The sequence below is a fragment of the Cavia porcellus genome, unplaced genomic scaffold (assembly GCF_034190915.1).
Source record: "Cavia porcellus strain 051 isolate PalLab524CR breed Dunkin Hartley unplaced genomic scaffold, mCavPor4.1 scaffold_1, whole genome shotgun sequence".
Lineage (NCBI taxonomy): Eukaryota > Metazoa > Chordata > Mammalia > Rodentia > Caviidae > Cavia > Cavia porcellus.
The window spans coordinates 235,236,781-235,255,904 of NW_026947484.1; the positions used below are offsets into that span (position 1 = coordinate 235,236,781).

At 45.6% G+C, this 19,124-nt stretch overlaps 1 protein-coding gene and 1 long non-coding RNA gene across 2 annotated transcripts; one reads left to right on the plus strand and one right to left on the minus strand.

Annotated features, from left to right (window-relative positions):
* Positions 1-7,907: 7,907 nt before the first annotated feature.
* Positions 7,908-10,467, minus strand: Ccdc121 (coiled-coil domain containing 121). Its single transcript, XM_003472856.5, has 2 exons — positions 10,145-10,467; positions 7,908-9,518 (listed from the first exon to the last, which is right to left on the minus strand). The coding sequence occupies exons 1-2, from the start codon at positions 10,465-10,467 to the stop codon at positions 8,549-8,551; spliced, it is 1,293 nt and encodes a 430-aa protein (XP_003472904.3). The 3' UTR covers positions 7,908-8,548.
* Positions 10,468-10,696: 229 nt separating this feature from the next.
* LOC106028321 (uncharacterized) lies at positions 10,697-12,790 on the plus strand. Its single transcript, XR_001201921.3, has 2 exons — positions 10,697-10,836; positions 11,458-12,790. It is a non-coding gene; the product is annotated as an uncharacterized LOC106028321 (long non-coding RNA).
* Positions 12,791-19,124: the final 6,334 nt, after the last annotated feature.

Consider the following 19,124-nt stretch of genomic DNA (forward strand, 5'->3'; position numbering starts at 1 on the left):
TCTCCTGCCTCAGCCTCATGAGTGCTGGGATTATAGGCATGTACCACCATGCCCAGCTCAAGAAGTGTCTTAATGATCCATGAAACTTTTTTGTTGTAATTCACTAGTTGTCTCCAAAATTCCTCAGCTGTTTTCACGGAAAAAGTATATTTTGAAAATTAATATCCAGCAGTGCTTTTAAAAGGGTTTAGCTCAACAGCACAAGTACCTGCCTGGTACAAGCATGAGGTCATGAGTTTGATCCCCAGTGCTAGGGGAGAAAAACAATAATTTTCTTAAAGGCAAGATCTGGGTGAAAATGTAGGATGGGAAGTGGGTGGGATAGTAAAACTCAATTGGATTCTAAGGTATTAAAAGCTGTGCAGTGCCCAGCAGGCTTATATATCCTGTTGTGATTAAGAATGAACTGATTTTTAAAAGTAGGACTTTCAAACATCCCGGTAACAGTACTTTGGAGATAGTTTGTCCATCCAAGAAAGCGGATACTAGATCTTACCAGAAAACGCCATTTGTGAAGGAAGTTCATTTGAGTCTCGGAACGTCTGCATCCTTTAAGTCCAACATACGTTGTAGTTGACAGAGGAGTAGCCAGTGCTACATGTTTCCCAAGACACATTTGGAGTACAAGCGGGGTGTAAAATACAAGTAGTCAGGACACCGGACAACGCAATGGTAAGACATGAAAAAACATTGCCTCTAGATGAGAAATAGGTACCGTGGAAGGGAGGAGTCATGGTAATAAGCTACTTTTTTTAGAATGATTATGGGAATACAGTTAGTGGGCTTTAAGAAATCTCTTAAATCTAGACAGAGAGGCAGACCAAAAGAATCCTTTAGGATTCACTCAAGTCAGTTTTCAACTCATCCTTTCAAACAACAGTTGGGGTAAGTAACACAGCTTTCTGGTCACTATGTAAACCCAAAAGAAGCTAAAGGGGATTTTTTGTAAAGCAAGATTTTTCATCTAGGTGAAAAGGAGGTGAGTCCGTAATGAATAAAACTAGTGTTCCTGGTTTTCTCTTCTTACCATTGTAGAATTCTCTCTCTCTCTCTCTCTGTCTCTCTTTCTCTCCCTCTCTCTCTCTCTCTCTCTCTCTCTCTCTCTCTCTCTCTCTCTCTCTTTCTCTCTCTCTCTCTCTCTCTCTCTCTCTCTCTCTCTCTCTCTCTCTCTCTCTCTCTCTCATCAGAGAACATGAATTTAAAAGGGCTCTAGCATACTCCCATACCAGTGGTTGCAAACCTATGGCATGTGTGCTGTAGCAGGCTATTTAATCATTAAAAGCACTAAAAGGTTTGCCCTTACTGCCCTATACATGTTCATTTTAGTAACACCTAAAATCCTAACCTTAATCCTAATTCTTTCTGTAGGGCTTTTGGAATATAAAAGTTGTAAAAGGAGAAATAGTTACATTTTGTCAGTGCTTAGTCTTGAATTTTCCTTACCACTTTAACCTAGATTATTGGCTTTGCAACCCAGTTTCTGTGTGCTAAGATATGTACACTCACCTTTCAGTAACACAGATGTTAAAGGTATTCCACTGTGTAATGTACTCTCCACTCTGTCCTGGGAGTGGAGGATGGGAGGATGAATAGCCTTTATTTCTCTAATACTTGGTGATTTGGCAAAGGTTGGGTTTCTTTCATACTGGGTAGACCAAGAAATTAATACTGGGGCTGGGGATTTAGCTCAGTGGTATAAGCATCTGCCTTGCAGGTGTGCAGTCATAAGTTCGATGCCTGGTACCAAAAAAAATTAAAAAATACTATGTACTTTCAAGTAGCTTCTAGCCTTTACCTAAAAAAACGGTAACCTTAAAACTGTTCCTAACAACGTGGATAGAAAAAACCTTTCCAAGTTTAGAGATTAGCAGCTGTGGCTAGAAAGTGGGTTCTCCTGAAGGGCACCTTCATTTTTCTTCATTCTTCAAATCCAGAAGAAGTTGGTGGGGGAAGCAGGGGTGCCTTGATTTTCACCAAACTGGAGGAGTCTTGAAGAGAATAAGCGACATACACGTTTTAAAAAGTTTGAATTAAGTTACTTTCTAGTTTTGGGTTTCCCTAACATGGCAGATTGCCTTGCGTATAACGTGGAATTTGGAGACATGTGAGGGGCCGAGGGGTGGCTTTGTGTGAACTGTGGCAGCTTTAGGCCCCGGCTTTTACACACAGCCCGTGTACTTGCTATGGAAAGTACAGTATACAAGTTTTTACGTGTCTTGGGTAAATTCCTTTAAGAAAGCCCAGTTTCATGTTTTAGATACCTAGAGCTTGGACATGAAGTTGGGCTTTGGTCCTAAGTCAGCAATTCTTTTCCACGTTAGGTTTTCGGGTAACTGCTAACCATTTGGTAACTCCGTTAGTGACCCCATCTGAACCTGTATGTAATCACTTCGCCATGTTTTAAATTAAAATTCTGCCCATCTTGTATTTGTCTACTCTGTTAGGTTCTATGTTGGGGAGGACATAATAGCTTATTCTCTGATTAAAGAGTAGAGAACTCAGTTTCTAGAATCCATGAACGATGAGAAGCACATGACCAAACAGAAATGAAAACCTATCCGTAAGTGCATTGACCGACTTTTTTCAGGACTCCTCTTAGTTGTGTGACTCGCTGTAAGACACTTCTCACCAGTGCCAAGGAGAGTCTGAAACGAAAGAAATGACCTTCTGCTGGTCTGGTCCACATTAAAACCTTTGTGCGCACAGCTCTGAGCACGCTGACAGGTGGAACTCTGCCTTTCAGTGCTCACCATCTTTATTCCCGACTTTCGGGCTCCCTTCGACGGGTCGCATGGACACTACCTTCTTCAGAGTGGAATGCATAGTGTTTCTGCACATGGACAAGCTGTATCTTAGTGGCTCGCTTCAATAAAGGCTTACAGTTTACTCTGGCCATGGTGCCTTTTCTAAAGAAACCAGATACCTGTGCATGGTTTGCCTGCCCTTTGCCCCAGCCCTGTACCTGATGGCACAACTGCTCCTGGGTCATGACTGTGTTCATCTCTTAGTACACACTCCCAGGGGGCTCAGGAGCTCATTAACACCCGAATGTGTATCTTTCAAAAATAAGGAGCCAGGCATGACGGTGACTTCCTGTCATCTCAGTACTTGGGAGACTGAGGCAGGATTGCTGCAATTCGAGGCCAGCCTGAACTACACAGTGAGACTGTCTCAAGCAAAGAGGCTGGGTGTGGCGGCACGTTCCTGTGATCCCAGCCCTTGGTGGCTGAGATGGGAGAGTCACTGTGAGTTTGAGGCCAGTGTAATGCCGTCTGGAGTACATGGTGAGACCCTGTCTCAAAAAAACAATCATAATAAAAACGTGGTACTGGTGTGAGAACAGATAAACCAAACCAATGGAACAGATTAACCCAGAAATAAACGCACATGTGTACAATCAAATGATTGTCAATGTGAGCGCCAAGCTCAGTCAGTGAGAAAATGACAGTGTTCACAAAGGGTATTGGGGAAATCTGATGTCCACGTGCAAAAGAGTGAAGGTGAACCCGTAACGCATGAACAAAGATGAAGGGAAAACAGTTTATAAAAGTCAAGGAATTTCATAATTGGACCTGAAAATTATCTCTAGAATGTGCAAAAGCTGGCAGCAAAAGGAAGGATTGTTACAGACTGGACTTAAGATTTTTATGTATCAAAGGATATTATCAATAAATAGAGTGAAAAGACAAGCTTCAGAAAAGTGGGAAATATTTGCAAATCATCTGGTAAAAATGACTTCAAATATACTCAAGAGTAGAAGACAAATATTTTTCCAAAATTGATGGACATGGCAGAGATAACAGTGCTGTCCAGGATGTGGCGAGACGCGCTCACATACAGCTGCCCTGACCGTGTGATTGGTCCTTAAAAATTAACTGCTATGTGGTCCAGCTATGCCCTCCTGGGTGTGTGCCCTGAGAAGTGGAAACGGACTGGAAACGGACTGAGGACATTGTACACCAGTGTTCCCAGTGAGTCTTCCGGTGGAAGGGAGCCTGATGATCACGGACAGATGAATGGGTGAAAGTGTATGTGCAGTGCAATCTTCAGTCTTACGGAAGGCAATTCTGACTTGCTACGTGGATCAGCCTTGAGGGTACCAGCGCAGGCCCCAAAGGACAGATAACAGTGATCCCAACTGGAGCGGAATTTCCACTGCGTGTGATGAGAGTCTGGGCGCGGATGGTGGTGCTGGCTGCACAACAGTGAATGTGCTTAACGCACCCCCCTAAAAATGGTGTGAAGGGGTAAATTCTGTGTCTATTATGATTTTAAAGTAATAAAAGGAAATCCCAAGTAGATAAAATTTGTGTGACAATCTCTCTGAGAATCCTGAGTGGGTTCACTTAAAGAACTGGTGGCGTTGTACGATTTTGAAAGTGGTTCATTTCTGTAGAAAAGGCTGTCAGTCTGAGACCACGTGGTGTTTTTCAGCTCACACATCTATGATGGCAGCCAGCTGTGATGCTTCTGAGTAATATTTTTACATTGATATGTTCCAATTACTGAGAACAATAATTACCAAAGACCTTAGAATCTAGGTGGTAGGTTTCCTTTTTGGTATGAAAAAGACATTTGAGGGAAAGGTGAAAAATTATGGATAAGTATTTAAGTAAGTTTTGTGATGATTGACAAAAGCATACTGAGTTGCCATGTTATATTCCTGCATGGGAACAAAGAGAAGAGTTCTGTTCTCTGCACACTGGGGATTTGAGAGGCCAGCATTAGTTTGAAATAATGACTTGGGATATTAGATTTAGGAGACAAAGGGGAGAAAACATTGCCTCTTCAGGTTTGTATAATTTTGTGTCTACACTTATTTGGAAACTTCAGTTCCTTTTATAAATGCAAGAACAGTGATTATGGCCATGGATAGTTAAACCATTTCAGGGCATCTAGATTTCTTAATTCACCGAGGTTTGCTTGTTAACTGAACCCATTACTGATTTGCTTCTAGACTTGGACATTGTCTCATGTTTTGAGAGTGTAGAAGTGACACATATGCTCTCCACTGGGAAGTAATTATCACCTAAATTAAAAAATCACAATAGCAGCATTACATGGTAAGTAACCAGATGATGGCACAGAGAAGAGCTTGAGCATGTGGGCTCCTTTTTAGGTGGGTGACACAAAGTCTTCAGGATACTACTAGGGCCAAAGCCCCAAGGCTGGAATGAGCTTGTTAAGTGCATACTGGACCTAGTAAGGCTGCTGAGAAAAACTCGAGAGAGTGGTGGCAGATGAGAGGAGAGCTGGGCTACAGGCAGACCAGGTGAAGCCACGGTGAAATAATGTTTGGTTTTTAAAATATATTTATTTTAGAAATATACTCCTTAAATAATACTGTCGTTTTGGAGCTGAACTACGAGTGTGAGAAAATTGAGGTAGACTGAGAAGACTGATTTAAGTTAGGATGAAGGAGGTGAGAAATGTGCAGGGCGTAATTAGAAACAGACCGAGCAGAAGAGGTTTACAGATCCCACACCTGCATATGAACGCTGCCTTTTACACTGGTTTTTGGTTGACTTCGCTTTCCATCTACTTGGTAAGTCCCAGCTCTGCAGTTTGCTTTTGTGTGTGGAAGTGAGTGTGAACACGGTCAGCAGAGCTGACTGAGCTGCTCTCTGATGTACCCCGAGCATGTTAGCATGTGTCAGGGCTGGATGCTGAAGGGTACTGGGACCAAACCTGGATTTTACCATCCTATTTTACCATGCTCTGCCATTAGAGTTCTCTGCTTTGGGTGATTTATGTTATAAACAATGAAAATATTTTTATTATAGTTATTTCTAAAATATCATGTTACTTGTTTTCCAAAAAAAAAAAAAAAATGGAGTTCAAAAGAACCCTGTCACACTACAAAAACTAACAGTGCTTGGGCTGGGAATACAGCTCCGTGGCATAGCATGTGTCTGGCAAGTGCAAGTGCAAGGTCCTGAGTTTGATTCCTAGTACCAAAAAAAAAAAAAAAAAAAAGAAAGAAAAGAAAAGTTAGCAGGGCTCTCAAAAGCAACTGTGCCTTTTTAAGGAAGTGAGCTCTTGGGGATAATTCTGCAGTGACAAGGGAGAGTTACAGATCTTAAAAACCAACACAGAGAATGGCACCAGTGACACCACTGTAGGTCTGTTCTGGGACCTAGGACAGCAGCCAAGGGACAGAATGTCAAATCAGATGGGCAGAGATTCCCAAGGTATCACAAGAATTGACGGCAGCTAGGAACAAGTGTTTTTGTTTTTTGGTACCAAGAATTAAACTCACAACCTTGGTCTTGCCAGGCAGGCGCTTGTGCCGCTAAACTAAGTCCCCAGCCCTTGAGTGTCTTTTTTTTTTAAATAAGCAAAATCAGAGTCAATGATTTCGGGGTGACAATGTGCAATGTGCCCTGATTGATGTGCTTTGAAATTTTGTGGCAGTTTTTTCCTCCTCCTCCTCTTTTTTTTATCCTTGAGATAAAATGGATTTGGAAAAAATAAAAAATAAGCAAAATCAACTATCCCTCCCACAATCCACTGAAGAGTAAAGTTCCTGTGGAGAACATCTGAAAAAGGGATAGACTGTAATAATCTCAGACCAAAACACAAGCTATTAAAGCTAATGAGGGCTTCTGGTTTTCACTACACATTAATACAAAAATAGGAAAAACCAGTGAAATTAAGAATCCCATTTACATGAAATTTACCACAAATGCAAGTAGTGCTTTTCCAGGCACGTCTATGTATGTGGAGGTCCGCATCAGTGTTTCTACATTATGAAAATAATTCACATGAATGACAAACTCCAAATCTGGGGTAGTACTTCTAGGATCCAGAAGGATATTGACTGACTGTGTAATTGTTTCTTGAGGTGTAGAATGAACTGTACCTTTCTCTTTTTGTTATCTAAAATAGTTCTTAAAATCCAGTCAAAAAAGTTCAAGTCATACCCAAAAGAATAAAATAATCTGCCTGTCTTCTTAAAAGGGAACACTTTTGTAGTTACTTTTACTTTGCCTTAAATTTTGAAGTCGCCTCACCCTCTTGTGACTTCCTAACCTCTACAATCAGGTCCCTTAATTCTTTTTTTTTTTTTTTTTTTTTTTGAGACGGGGTCTCGCTATGCGGTTCAGGCTGGACTTGAGCTCACTTTGTAGCCCAGGCTGGTCTTGAACTCGCAACGATCTTCCCACCTCAGCCTTCCAAGTGCTGGGATTACAGGCGTGAGCCACCATGCCCAGCTGGTCCCTTAATTCTTCAAGAAAATTATTGCCAACGCCAGTATCAGAGTCACCACTTTTCTGCCCCAGCCACGAGAGTCTAGGTGAGTGCCACCACATCTGACTCTTGCGCTTGGGGAAACGGTGCCACCACACCCACCATGCTTTTCTTCGTCTGTCTGTCTACCGTACTGTTCTGTTACTAGCTTCACCTTCCTGTCCCTTCCCCACGTTTTCTCATCTTCCTACTACTGGACTTCAGCCACATGCCACTTTCGGTTCTCAGACTCACTGAAAAACACAGCCAGGAGCAGTGTCTGAGGTCCACTGTCCGGATGGTAACAGCTGCAGATACACTGGGGCCAGAGGAAGTGACCCAGTCTTCCACTATACATGGGGAAGCGGAGGGGGAACAGTAACCAAGTGCCGTGCTGCTCCCAGCCCCCTAACAGCCTGAGGTACAGTTCTTGGGGTGTCCTATGTACAGGAAATAAGGATCTCAGATTTGTCTCGATACCAGTGCTTCCTACGTTCTGTTTTCAGTCCACAAAGGACGTAGTCCAGTGATCCCTAACTGCATGCTATTGAAAGCCCTTGGTTTCTGCAGTAAAAGTACTTACATTACTTCAAAAGTTCTGTAGACAGGGGTGGTAAATCAGAATGTTGTGGTAGATAATTCAGCATAATGAAGCAGTAATAAAACCAGTGGACAAATTATAATCATAAGCAGGCTTTTATTTTTAAATAACAAAATACTGCTTAACAATACAAAGAAACCACTTAGGTAACCAAAAATAGAAAGCTAGGAGTAAAAGGCACTTGGAAAGAAAGTCTTTTTAATCCAGTTTTCAATAAATTCATTTCACTCTATTCACTAAGATGATTGTGAAGTTTTTCATCACTTCTGGACAACATGGTTGATTCTATCTTTCCACAGAGGAGTAATGTTAAAGTATATAAATATACTCAGCTGCACCCAGAGTCACCTCCCAGTAAATCACTAGTCTAGCATTCATCGGCCATAAAATGCAGAAAGTACAATTCGAATAAAAAAGTCCGTAATAATTTAAAATATGATTCTTAGTTCTATTAAATGGTCACAAATACATGATCACATAAATGACAAAAGGTTATTTGCATATGACAAGAGTACACATGGAAGGATAACTAAGTCCCCTAATAGTACTATATAGTACTTGTTACAATTAGGTAACTTTCCTTGTCCCCTAAAACTTCAGGTATTGCTACTATGATCAATGGAACAAGATTGAAAAATATTTTACCCTAGGAGTACTCAGCTAACTCCTTAGAGGGATTTCTACTGCCGAGGAGTACCTGATCCAGTTCTTCATCTGTTATGTTGGGGATCCCTTTGGGGGTTGACTTGGTGTCTGGGGGTGTGCAATGTGGTCTTTGGAGCCCCTGTGGCTTCGGGCTCTGAGGCCCCTGGATTGCAACCGCTGCCTCCCCCTCATGATGGCTTCTTGATACCAATGTCTCTGCTCCAGCTGCTGCTGCTGGTTTTCTAACTGGCTTTGAATAGCTTCCAGTTTTTGGGCTTCCTGAAGTAGTGGCTTTAATGTCTTCCTCAGCTGCAGGTTTTCTCTGTAGAAGCCGCGGCAGAATCCAAAATGAGACTTCTGTGCTGTGTACTCCAAGGCTTGGGCCTTGTCAGCCAGATCCCTTCTTTTTCTCTCCCGCAGCTGCTCCCGAACCAGGTCCAGCCTTTTGATCTCTTGCTCCAGGAGGGCTTTTTGCTGGAGGAACTGGAAGTGGGCCTCGCGGTCCTTCATGTGTGTCTCCGCTGGGATCCTCTCTATCTGCTCCTGCAAGCTCTGTATTCTCCTGTCCTGCCTCTCCTTGATGGCAGTAATATTCCTCAGAGCCCTCAACTGCTCTTCCAATTTGAACTGGACCTTTGCACCCTGCAAAAGCTGTGCTTTCAGGTCCAAGGTTTCTTTTTCATACCTGGAAGCTAATTCTTGTTTGCTGTGCTCCAGCTGCTGGCATTGTTGGAAATACTCTTTCCATAGCTCCTCACACTTCCTCGCCCGGTGCTTACTGTTCTCAGTCAGGTAATCCAGAATAGATTTGCTTTCAGCCTCCACGAGGAGCTTTTCCTTCTGCACCTGCCTGTTCTCCTCCAACAGCCAGTTCTGCTTCATTTGAGCATCCTGGATTTGGCTGCTCAGCTTCCTGAGGGCCGCTGTAATCTTTTCTCTCAGTCTCTTCTCCCTCTTTGTCAGTTTCTTTGGTGGCAGGCACTGATGGAGAAGTATGAGACATGCCGATGGCGGAGAGGATCTTGTGCCAGTCTCAGCAAACCTGAAAGAAGACATTCTCTCATCGGTTTTTGTTTTGTTTTGTTTTGTTTTTTAAAGACAGGGTCTCGCTATGCAGTTCAGGCTGGCTTGAGCTCACTTTGTAGCCCAGGCTGGTCTCGAACTCATAACAATCCTCCTGCCTCAGCCTCCTGACTGCTGGGATTTCAGATATGTGTCATCACACCCAGTTCCCTTAACAGTTCTTAATCATAATGTAAGAAATAATTTTAAGACTGCACAGGGTCCTTTATTCCTAGAAAAGATCTTTTCAAGCACGCATTACGTTGCAGACACCGTGCCAGACATGGGCAAAGCGCTAGTGTAAAGATGGGGAATGTGGCTTCCCGCATACACTGTGCAATCCCTACAACCCTGCAAGGTATGAGCTCAACATTCCAAAGGAGAAAGCACCTGTAAGTGACCTGTGCACGACACATCACGGTTACAAGTGGCAGTCTAGGTGTGAAACTCAGTGTTTACGACTAATGGATTCCACTGGAGCAGCTCCTTAGGACCCCGGGAAGAGACTGGGTGGTTGGGTCCAGGAAGACCTTCCTGGGCTCCTGGAGCGTCTTCCCCACGTTTCCCGGAGCTCCTGGGGGAGCCCAGCGCGCCCTCAGTACTTACAATCTCTCAGGGCTGAGGCCCTCAATAGCGAAACTCTGTAGGTCACTGAGGGTGAGGACCGAGGAGCACGTGCTGAGGTCGGTAGGGGTCGTATGCTTGGAGGCACAGGGTCCAGTCGCGGGCACTTCCCGCCAGGACGCCACCCCGTGGTCCACGCGCTTCTGCGTGCGGGGCGTCAATGGCGCCTTTAGTGGTTTAATCGCGGCTGTCAAAGGAGCCCTGGCAGCCGGCGGCCCAGCGGCTCCCCTCAACTCTCTCGGGAGGATGAGAGCTCGCCTGCTGGGCGGCCGGGACTGGCCGGGTCGCCGCGCCGGGGATCCCATCCCCCCTCGCCCGCGCGACGACCACGGTGTTGTCCCTCGCAGGTCCTAGCCTCTGCCGGTCAGTTCCCTCGTAGTGGCCATCGACCGAGGCCCACTTGGCGGCCAGGGTCACCAGTCAGCCCCCGGGCGCGTTTAGACTCACAGAGGTCGCCCTCAGATCACCGCTCCGTGTCGTGGCCCTCGGGTTGCTAGGATTCCAGCCACAGTGGCCCGGCAACTAGACAGAGGGCGCTCTAGGCGCCTGGCGTCTCTATGGCGCGGGACAAAGATGGCGGCGCCGGGGCCGCTCTGGCCCCCGGCGGGTCCTGGGCTTTGTGGATTTGCTGGCGTGGGGGATGACGCGAGCCAAAGAAGCCAAATCCTTTTCAGGTGACGTGGTGGGCATTAGATGATCAGAGGTGCAGGGGGGAAGCAAAAAGGGAAGAGTAGGGGGGAAAAAGAGAAAAGGAAAACATGGAAACAAAGCCCTGGGAGGGAGGAAGCCTTGAAGGGAGGGTAAAGTACTCGGGAAAAGAAAAACCAAATTAGGTCATGTACAGCTACAAATTATCTTCGATGAATATGACCGTTATGTATATCTAAAATGTACTCCAAAATGATAGGCGATGCAGTAGGTTGCCCGTGGTGGGTGCAAGGCCAAGGAGAAAGGGAAGCAGTGTTTGAAGGGCTTGCAGGGTGCTGCCTGCGCTTCCGTGGGGCTGACCCCCATGTCCAGCTCTTTCCTCTCTAAGACCCCGGAGCCCACTTGGGTCAGCGAAGGTCGTCTGCTGCGCCTGCCTGGCCCTGAAACTGTCTCCGATCTAAAGGCGCCTGCGCGGAGGTTGAGCTAATGGGTACTTCCAGAGATCAGGACAACACTAACATGGAAGTTTTTGTGGAAGGAGCTGCCGAAGAATGATTTCTGGGGCATCTACCATGCAAATCTGGGGCAAATGCAGTCGATGAGTTTTTTGGTACTGAGACTCAAACTGAGTACCCTGTGTTTCCCAGGCAGGCACTGTGCCACCGAGGCGTACCCCCCCGCCCGAAGTTGATATTTTAGTGAAGACAAATCTTTATTTGTACGTAGAAATTGGAAGTGACGAGAATAGCAGAGGCTGTTCCACGAGTGAAGAGGACAGCATTTGAGGTGCCGAGAGTCGCGCTTTAGGGGTGGAAGGCCACCGTGCTGGAGTCTTCAGGCCTCATCGATGTAAAGGAAGTTTGCTGTGGTGCCCCTCTCCCTTCTCCTCCTGTGTCTGCAGTCTCACTGGCCACCTCCACCTCGTGTCACAGCCTGGACCCCGCTCTCCGTGGAGTGCCCTCTCTTGCCAGTATTGCTGAGCAGACCACGCCAGGCTTGTGTGAGATGCCCAGAGTGCGTGGCCCCCCGCAGCCTGCAGTCTCCCCGTGCCCGGGGCCTCTTGGTTCTCAGACTGTCTCCTTTGGTGTCTTTTGGAATTGCCGGAGCCCCTATTCAGACTTCTGACACATTTCTATTTTCTCTGTTTTTACTTCTTCCCTCCTGTTGCATGTCTTTGTGTTCTTCCCACTGGCCTTTATCTCTCCCCTCTTGCCGACCCTAGTGTGTCAGGATGCTGTCACTCTTGGACAATGAAGTGACAGAAAGTCACACTTAGTCCAGAACATCTAGGGCGTAAACCATCAACCGAATGTGATTCATGAATCTTTCGCTTCTGTTCCTTTTCTCAAGACTTAGTAAAAGAATGAGGGTAGTTATGCCAAGGTACACTTAGGGATCTATGAACCTTACTTTCATTCCAAGTTACATGGGAAATGTGTGTACCTCTAAAGCAGAACTTGGAGGAAGAATCAGGCTTTCTCAAGCAGTTTCTCCCGTTTCACAGTTATGCTTCCAGATTGCTCCTCACAGCTGCTGCCCCTGTTACAGATAAGGTACGTAACAAAGCTCTTACAGAGTCCTGTCAGAGTGTCCAGGTTCCTCAGGAGTCTGCTTTCCTTCAAGGCTGACCTCTGCTCTGGTACTGATAAGTAGACCATTATGCTGTGTAGATGGAGCCCTGTGACATCTTAGAAACTGTTTTCTCTCAAGAAGTGCAGATAAGGTAGATAACTATGTTTCTATGAACACAGTCTTGTGACACCCTGAACTCCCCTAGAACTGTTTTTCTTTCATGGCTAAGCTGAGCTCTGTCACTGAGTAAATAACTGTCTCTGTCTTTTTCGGGCCAGCCCCCTTGACCAAATGTGTAAAGACTGGAGCCTTTCCTTTGTCCGATGCTCAGCTGTTTTGAACATACCAAAGTGCCAGCTGAGCTCATGTGCTCCTAAAATCCTTAAATAAAATCCCGTTTTCCCCGTTGGTCTCTATGATTTCCTGCGTTCTGTAGCACCTGTGATGTGTGCATAGTGTGAGGAGAGGTTCCTTACTGCATCTGACGTGGTGGAGCTTGTGATTCTAAAAGTGATTGTAAATGAGTGTGAATCTTGATGCCTGATAGGATCCAGCTTCCTGATGGCAGGCATGGCAGTGTGCCCATTCTTTCCTTGCCCATCACTTCTAGATCCTGTTTACTTCATGTGCCGCTGTATGGGAATAAAAGGAAAACCTTGTATCAGGAGGCAGAGCTCGTTTTGGGCTGACTTTTGAGAAAATATCTTCCATGTTCTTACTTAAAGGATAGAATTTGAATAATTGATGGGAGAAATATACAGACCAGTGAATAGGTAGGTGTAGGTTTATAAAAGAGCACAAGTTCATTTTTAAAAATCCTATCTGTAGGATAAACTAGAGACTTTTATAGGTAAACGGACACAACTTGAGACCACACTCATAAGTGAAATGAATCAGACACACCTGTGTAAACATCATATTGTCTCACTAGCGTCAAATATGTATGTCTTAGTTACTTTTTACTGATTGTTGAGACAAAATACCTGACACCCAAAATTAGGGAAAGAAAGGTTTATTTCTTACAGTTCTTGGAGGTTTTAATCCAGATTCAGTTGGCTCCAAGGCAGGATGGCAGGGTGGTATGGTGGGCTGCTGTTAATGGCTAGTTGCAAACAATAAAGCAACAACTGGCAGAAGAGCTGTCCTGCTGAGCCATGATAAAAAGCACTGTTTGAAGCTAAATGGCCCAGAGCTTTGTCATAAAGAAATAAACAACCACAAACAAGAGTACCTGCTTCAGAAACAGTCAGTGCACTGAGAAAGAACCACCTGGTTAAGACGCAGACGTGATGATACTTCCTGATCCCTGTTCTCCTCCATTTGTATAGCGAGTGTATTTTAACTGGACGACACGAACTATTTTACTGCAGAGTTTCAGCTCCCAACTAAAATGATGAGAGATGCCACACACATCTCTCCCGGTTGTGTGTTCAGCAGTCCCCAGGTCCACAGTCAGCACAACATACCAAGATAAAAATTGCTGAATACTGAAGTGGGTTCATGAACAATATAGGAATCCAAGCAGCCAAGTTGATAAATTTGGAATTTAATTAGCTGAGCTCAGGACCACTCGCGTTGACCCATTTCAGAGTTTCACCAAGTGGTCCCGAACTGGAAAGTTACAAAGCTTCTAAAACAGAACCACAAAAAGACATCCTGTTGGAAACAGTTTAGCTCAAATCTTACATTAATTTTTGGTTGACACCTGTATCCTGCTTCTTTGTTGAGCAGGTTAATTTTTCTCTTATCGGTACAGCTCATTCTGCTTTTCTCATGGGTCTTATGCTCTAGGTAATTTTCCATTATCCTAGATCAAATAGCAGGTCACTAGTTAAATGGAGGGCTCAATATAGCATCAATAAAGCCAAGCTCCAGCAAATATGAGTGTCTATTTTTCAGTTGTAGAAAAGTCTGATTTAAATTTTGTTTTGTTTTGTTTTGTCTTATTTTTTTGAGACAGAGTCTCCTTATATAATCCAGGCTTGAATTGACCCAAGGATGGCCTCAAACTTGTGTCAACTGTCACTGCCTCAAGAGCTCAAGAGTTCTGGGATTACTGGCATGTGCCACCACACCTGGCAGAAAAGTCTGAATTTTTTTTGTCTTTTTGAGACAGGGTCTCCTATGCAGTTCAGGCTGGTCTTGAGCTCTTGAGCTCACTTTGTAGCCCAGGCTGGTCTCAAACTTGCAGTGATCCTCCTTGCCTCAGCCTCCTGAGTGCTGGGATTATAGGCATTCCCCACCACATACAGCTTTCTCTCTTTTCTTCTTTTTTCTTTTCCTTTTTTTTTTTTTTTTTTGAAGACAGGCTCTCTCTATGTAGTTGAGGATAGCCCTGAACTCATGACATAACCTAGACTGACCTTAAACTTGCAGTGACTTCTCTGCCGCAGTTTCTTGAGTGCTGGGGTTACAGGCATGTGCCACCATGCCTGGAAAAAGTTTAATTTTTAATAGAGAACAGCATACTTGCAGATATGATACTTCATCTGCAGTTAAAATAGAAAAAAAGCTACAAAGAGAATTACATAAAATATTTGGTATAAAAAGTAAATCAAACCCATACTGGGGAACATTCTAGAAAATAGCCAGTGAGTTCTCTGCCAAAGGATCACCCACAAAGAGACAAAGCCAGGGTCACACTAACAAACTGAAGGAGACCCAGTAAGGGAATCAAAGGTGGCATAATTCCCCAGGGTGCTGGCATTAGGGGAGCTGGGTGGAGACTGCCCGGGAAGCCTAAACCAGTTCTATAATTGCTCTCTAAGTCTAAAGAACTTCACATGAAAAGTTCTCTGAGAAATATATGGCTTCTCTGTCCCTCAGGAATCCCCCGTTCTTCCAAGTCAGCGGTGGCAAACCTATGGGACAGGTGCCACAGACAGCACGTGGGGCTCCCTCTACGGTGATGTCATGAGTTATATGAGTTGTTTTTCCTAAACTAAAACCCAGAACTGTTGCTGGGTGTGGTGGCGCACTGCTGTAACCCCAGCACTCGGGAGGCGGAGGCAGGAGGATCATTGCAAGTTCGAGACCAGCCTGGGCTATAAAGTGAGCCCAAGGCCAACCTGAACTGCAGAGCGAGACCCTGTCTCTAAACAAAGCAAAACAAAAAGCTATTGAGATTAACAAAGAGGACAGAGGGTTATAAGGGGTGGCTCTTAACCTTTCCAAAGGTAACATTTGGCCATATCAAGGTTAAAATTTTCAGTGGCAGATGCTACAATAGGAGGCAAGGATATATAGAATCAGCAGGCATCATGGTGCCTGTTTGTAATCCCAGCACCCAGAAGACTGAGGCACAAGAACTGATGCGTATCTGAGATCAGCCTGGGCTGTCAGTGAGCTCAAGGCCAGCCTGAACTGCAAAGTGAAACCCTGTGTCAGAAAAGCAAAAAACAAAACCAACCAAAAAATTAATAATAATTAAGAAATCTCAGAAATATGACCCCGAAGCCACTCTAACCACAGCTCGTGGGTGTGTATGAAATGGACATGCAGAAGTAAGGGACTTTTGGAACCACAAGCTCAAAACCTCTGAATGCAGGGTTAGAGATTAAAAGACAGCACAGGGAGGGAGCCCAGGAAGCATTGCCAGGTAGGCGGGAGACACAGAGGAAGACATGTTCTCTCCCGCTCTGGATAAACCTCTACCTCTGCTGTCAAAGAGGCAGAGAGCTGTGAACACTGCAAGAACTGCACGTTGCCAGCGTGGGATTTCAGTAGATGTGGCTGGAAAGAAAACCTCATCTCACCCCCTGGCCCCCGAGGATGCTTCTTGGGCTCTTTCCCCATGGAGGTGGCCTCCCCAGAGCTGTGGTCAGAGCGGCCTCATCGTGGAGTTTCCAAATTTTCTTTCCTCTTTTGCATAAATAGAGCCTTATTTTGCAGGTGCAACATAACCTCCATGTGCCACATAGTACCTTTCCAATTCTGAAAGGCTGTTGCCAGCGTTTAACCCTCTCTGCTCCTTAAAATGGCTTTCACACGAGTACTTTCATGAAGGTCGCTGTGAAGAAGGCACGTTGGAACCCAAACAAGACACAGCCAGGACACTTAGGGGCTTTTCAGTGCCCGCTGCTAAGACTTGAGCCCAGGGTCTCTGCATGCCAGCTCGGCTGTCCACCAATAGCGACACCCTATTAGTTAGCTCATTTATGCATCTGTTCATTATTTTGAGACAAGACCTAGTGCTAAATCGCTGGGCTGGTTTCCCACTGTTTAACCTTTTCCCTCGGCCTCCTGAGGAGCTGGAACTGCACTTGTGCCCCGCCATGTCCAGCCAGAATGGGCAGTTTTGAAACTGGTGAAGGAAATCGTGTGTCCACTCTGCATTCTCATCGGCATCTGTGCCACCATGAAACTTTTCAGTTGGTCAGGAGGAGAAATGAAGGAGTTATGTTAAACTGGCAATGACAGAAGAAATAAGTAGCGGTCACTATAATGTTTCGTTTGTTTGTTTTGTTTTTCACTGCAATCTGGTGTGGGATGCCTTGCGGGCCCTGCGTGGGGCCAAGGTGATGGAGCTGGTGGTGAGTCGGAGGTGAGCTCTGAATGGCTGGGTGGGGGTGCGTATCCAGCCTGGGCAGCTTAGCGACTTGGCAAGACCCTATTTCAGAATAAAAGAGTTGGGGATGTGGCTCAGTGAGAAGGCTCTGGTTCAGTCCCCAGTATTGCAAATAATCAATCAATAAGCCCGGTGTGGTAATCCCAGCAGGCTGGGAGACTAAGGCAGGAGGATCCCAAGCTGGAGCTCAGCCCAGGCACCTTAGCCAAAATCCTGTCCCAACGTATAAAAAGGCCTTGTGATGTCACAAAGTCTGAAGCCTTTTAACGCCAGTCCTGGGAAAAATAAAGATGGAAAAAGGAAAGTCCCAAATGTAGCTGTTCTGTAGTTTTTTAGCTCCTGAAATCTGATTAGAATGAAAAATTCGAGGCTACAGTACATTGGTGGGGAAATCCGTCCTGTCTAAAGCAGGCCCCTTGTAGGGGTGGGGCTTGAACCCCGTTTACACACACAGACACCTGCCCAGCTGCCAGGGACACGGGCTCTGCGGTGGCCAGGGCTGACCTGCTGGCCACGGCTCCCCTCCAGGCACAGCCATTCTGCAAGGAGGAGTCCAAGGCTCCTCTAGGAGCCTCTGCAATTAGACTAAATATAGCCCATGAGGCTGCATCTCGTTTGGAGTAATTATCCTGTCACCCACCAGAAGAACAAAGAATAAGGCATTTCCAGCCTCATTTGCATTCCTTTCAATAGTCAGCTCCCCTGGGCTCTTATGTAATCAGTCTGACCCCAGAGGAGAGCACAGGTCACCACACCGAGGCTTGGGCTGGTTGAGAAAGGCCATGGGGATGCGGCCAAGGCTCCAGTGAGAACCCCCAAGAACTGGGGGAGACTGGCCTGGTGAGGTCCTCGACCCACAAAATGGACAGGTTAGAAACAGAGACAGGAAAGGCTGCCAGCCAGCAGCCCGGCACTGGCCGGTCGCACTGATGTGCTGAGACCCCACCGCACCAAGCTCTCCGGTTCTTCCACTCAGACGCCCACCAAGTGACGCTTTGTGCAGGAAACGCAGGCAGTTATTAACTGTCCTGCTGCGAAGTGCCCAGAGAAACACTGTCCCTCGGAGCTGAGCCCAAACCAAAGCTGGGGAAATTCAACAGAAGGAAAACTAAGCAGGGCCAAACATAAGCAGTCAAATTCCCTCTCAGGAAGATTTTGTACTATTTAGGTTAACAAGGTGCTTCAGGAACCCTTAGCTTCGCTGGTAACAAACTTTAAAGAATGATGCTTAAGGGTGTCCAACAAAATTCTCTTCACACAAGTACCACAGGTGGGTAACTTGCTGGCTTATGTGCTAGTTCATACATTGTGTCAACTTGAGAAACTTAGAAGTTTGACAAAGAGACTCAGCAGGCAGCAGGGTCCTTACCTTGTAACATCCTCATCCTGTGTAAGGGGAGGGGACGTGGTGGGAGAGCTGCGCCTGCCCTGGGGGAGAGGAGGTAAACTGCTTACAGTACGGGACAGCAAAGAGGCTTGTTTTCTGCTCTTGCTGCTTTTGCTGCCTTCTGCCACCCTGAAGTATTATTGCCCCAGTGCCAGGCCACCCTGCCTTGGAGCCTGCTGATTATGGGCTGAAACCTCCACAAACTGTGAGCTAAATAAACCTTTCCTTCCTTAATTTTGGGTGTTGGGTATTTTGTCTCAGTAAGGAGAAAAAAGCAACCAAGACACTCTTCTTTTCTTTCTTTCAAAGCAATCTTTTTATTTTGCTCAGGTACGACTCAAATTTGCCATCCTCCTGCCTCAGCCTCCCAAGTGCTGGGATTATAGGCACGTGCCACCATACCCAGCTTGTGACACATTTTTAAAATCATCTCTCCTTTCTAGTAAAAGAGATACAGCCATGAAATACAGATTGAAAAGGATTCACCTCACAGTTTGAATTGTTATCCAATCAAACAGTACAGACTTGATTCATACACCCATGTCTGGTACTTAGCTGCGGACATCCAAGCTGCATCGACAGCAATAGCAAGCAATAAGTTTCCTTTCGCTGTAAGGTGATCTGGCTGCTGAATCATTGTCGATTGCACGTCCTCGCTTCCCAGCTAAAGGATCCTGCTTCAGACGCCAGCTATGAGCTGGAGGAGCCACCTCTGTGCAGAGCCAGGAAGCAGCCTGAAACCCAGTGCAGGGCTTCCCGAGAAAGCCACGGTATTTGCATTTTCATTC